General features: G+C 41.6%; 1 protein-coding gene across 1 annotated transcript in view; it reads right to left on the bottom strand.

The window, feature by feature from the left end:
* Positions 1-509: 509 nt before the first annotated feature.
* The window catches only part of TOX3 (TOX high mobility group box family member 3), a 108,686-nt gene continuing 106,547 nt past the window's right edge, over positions 510-2,648 (bottom strand). The window contains exons 7-8 of the mRNA XM_011946629.1: positions 1,074-1,808; positions 510-800 (exon numbers count right to left, since the gene is read on the bottom strand). Of these exons, the coding sequence (XP_011802019.1) occupies positions 747-800; positions 1,074-1,808 (789 nt within the window). The 3' untranslated portion in view covers positions 510-746. The remainder of the gene's footprint in view (positions 801-1,073; positions 1,809-2,648) is intronic.

Raw genomic sequence — 2,648 nt, 5'->3', positions numbered from 1 at the left:
TCATAAAAAAGTATAAAACAGCATAAAAACACAATAAGCAACGTAGCAATGAATGGTTTATGTCACCAGTGTTTACGTTAAAGCCTCATTTAGGAAAACTTTACAGCACATGATATGAAAACTTACAACTTTGAAAGAAAATATTTACATTGATTATTCAGATGTGGTGTGCCTTTTAAATAGTCTACTGGTATTACATCATAATAAAAACTCTTGCTTTTTCTTTTTAAATCTTAACTTTTGTAATAACTGTTCTCATTTAAGTGCATTTCCCTTTTAAAAATACAGTGTCTTTATTTTTTGAAACTTGTCACTCAAAACACGGAATATAATATTCACATTTCTTTTCTTCTAATTGGAATGAATATAATGGGCTAACAGTGGCCATAGATATTGTTACAACATATACTGTGGTTTGATTTGGAGAAGTCATAGATAAAAAGTGTAAATAAGTCAATAATTGAATTTAATCACTTGCATTTTTTTTTCTGGAGAGATTTAGGAAAAAAATAAGAGCTTTGGCAAAAGTCTGTGATTTACATTTTTTTTTCATGACAAAAAAATGCCATCAACTATTCACGTCATACAAATGTTTGTATGAAACTGGATCTTCATATTTCAGGTAGTTACAACTGTGCTTTTTATTTTTAGGGCTTCAGAAGTTCACATAGCCTGGAAGTATGGTTTACTCACTTCTAGAGAAATAAGGCCATTTTCTACGACTCAGAGAGGCCAGTTTATAGTCATTAATATGTCCCAGGATTCATTAAACAGTTTGATTCACATATTGTAGGTATAGCCTGAATAAATAAAAAAGGCATCACATAAAATAGCACAGCTTTTCTTGTTTAAAAACAAAGTGATTTATAGTCAGCTAAAAGATGTTACTCAGCTACACTGTAGTTCTTATTGCCTATCTAATAGACACTTGAGAGGACCGTTTGATCTGTTACACATTTCTGCATAACCAACACCAACCTACAGGTTTCAGCCACATATGCTTTACCCTCCTATGCCACTCTCCTCGGTATATGCAAATCCGTCTGCCACATGCGTCTTCAGAAAATACTGACCTGCGATAATACTTGAGTCTGTGTCTGAGACTGTATTTGCGACTGGTGCTGCTGAGAGGCTGGCTGGGGGCTCCCGATGGCAGGGATGGGGGATGTTATCTGAGAGGCGACGGGAGAGTGCTGCCGAGGAGAAGGCTGAGACTGGTGCTGCATGTGTTGCAGCTGCTGCAGCTGGAGGCGCTGCTGCAGCTGCTGCTGCAGCTGCTGTTGATTAATTTGCTGCTGGAGATGCTGCTGCTGCTGCAGGTGCTGCTGCATGTGGTGCTGGAAATGCTGCTGCTGCATCTGCTGCTGGATTTGCTGATGCATTTGGTGCTGCTGGAGTTGCTGCTGCTGCATCTGTTGCATCTGTTGTTGCTGCTGCTGCTGCTGCTGCTGCTGCTGCTGTAACTGCATCTGATGCTGCTGGGTTTGCACCGAAGGGCTCACTTGGGTGGAGGGTGCTGAGCCAACCATGGTCGTTCCCATGGAGCTTATCAGCGGAGCCCCAATGTTCGAGGGCATGTTGGCAGCAATGGTGACTGATGTGACAATGTGGTTCATGGGGAGTCTCATGGTTAAGGGTTTGGGAGCGATTGACCTAGGGAGGGATTGCTGGAGAGTCTGAGGTGATGCTGACACTGTTCCATGTTGAGACAGTGGAGTGTTGAGAAGGAGAGAGGATGTCAGATTGGTCGACGCCAGGGTCTGCTGAACAGAACGGATGGTCTGGGCTTCTGCTGACTCAGCAGCAGCCTGCATTTTGGGGGAGAAAATTCCAGACTGTTACAATACATAAGTATTTAAAATATTTAAGCATTTTTAGATATTATAAATTGATTTTTTTAAATGGCCACCATTATTCATGCCCTCCTGTATCTGCACTCTTGTCTTGTGACTTTTTCACTCCTCCCAGAGGTGAAGTCAAATCCCCTACCTCCTTGAGTCTGGGCTGCTCTAGTGCCTTTGCTTTGGCTGACAGAATGCAATGGCAGTGATACCGCCCCAGTTCCAAGATGAGGCCTCAAGCCTGCCCCTGCCATGTGCATAATGACAGACACGTGGCCCAGTTACCCACCCCAAGAGTCAGTTCACTGCCATCCAGCCAACTGTGATCAATGTGAATGAATCCAGCCCCTCCAACATGCAAAGTGACCCCAGACAGAAAAGCAAGACTAGCTGATTCTACCAAGCCTGGCCTAGATCTGAACAACCAGCCAGCTAACTGGCACTCTCTGAGGACAAATGCTCATCTTGTACCACATCACTGAGCTTTGGGGATGGTTGTTACACAGCACTATTGTGGCAAAAAGATAATTGATACACATATTTAAGAGCAACAATTCTTCTGCATTTAACTCTGTACTAAGGACTTTACCATTGAGTACCATATGTTTAAAGACAACAGAGTACAGGCTGCCTGAGTTCAAATGCAGTTCTTTGACTTAATAACTTTGTGACATTGGACAAGTTAATTTACTCATCTGTTCCCATTTTATTATCTGTAACATTGGGTTATACGGTTTCTTTCTTTCTTTCTTTCTTTCTTTCTTTCTTTCTTTCTTTCTTTCTTTCTTTCTTTCTTTCTTTCTTTCT

Source organism: Colobus angolensis, unplaced genomic scaffold, assembly GCF_000951035.1.
Source record: "Colobus angolensis palliatus isolate OR3802 unplaced genomic scaffold, Cang.pa_1.0 Scaffold251, whole genome shotgun sequence".
Lineage (NCBI taxonomy): Eukaryota > Metazoa > Chordata > Mammalia > Primates > Cercopithecidae > Colobus > Colobus angolensis.
Note: the sequence above shows the minus strand (reverse complement) of the source record. Positions and strands in the feature narration are given on the sequence as shown.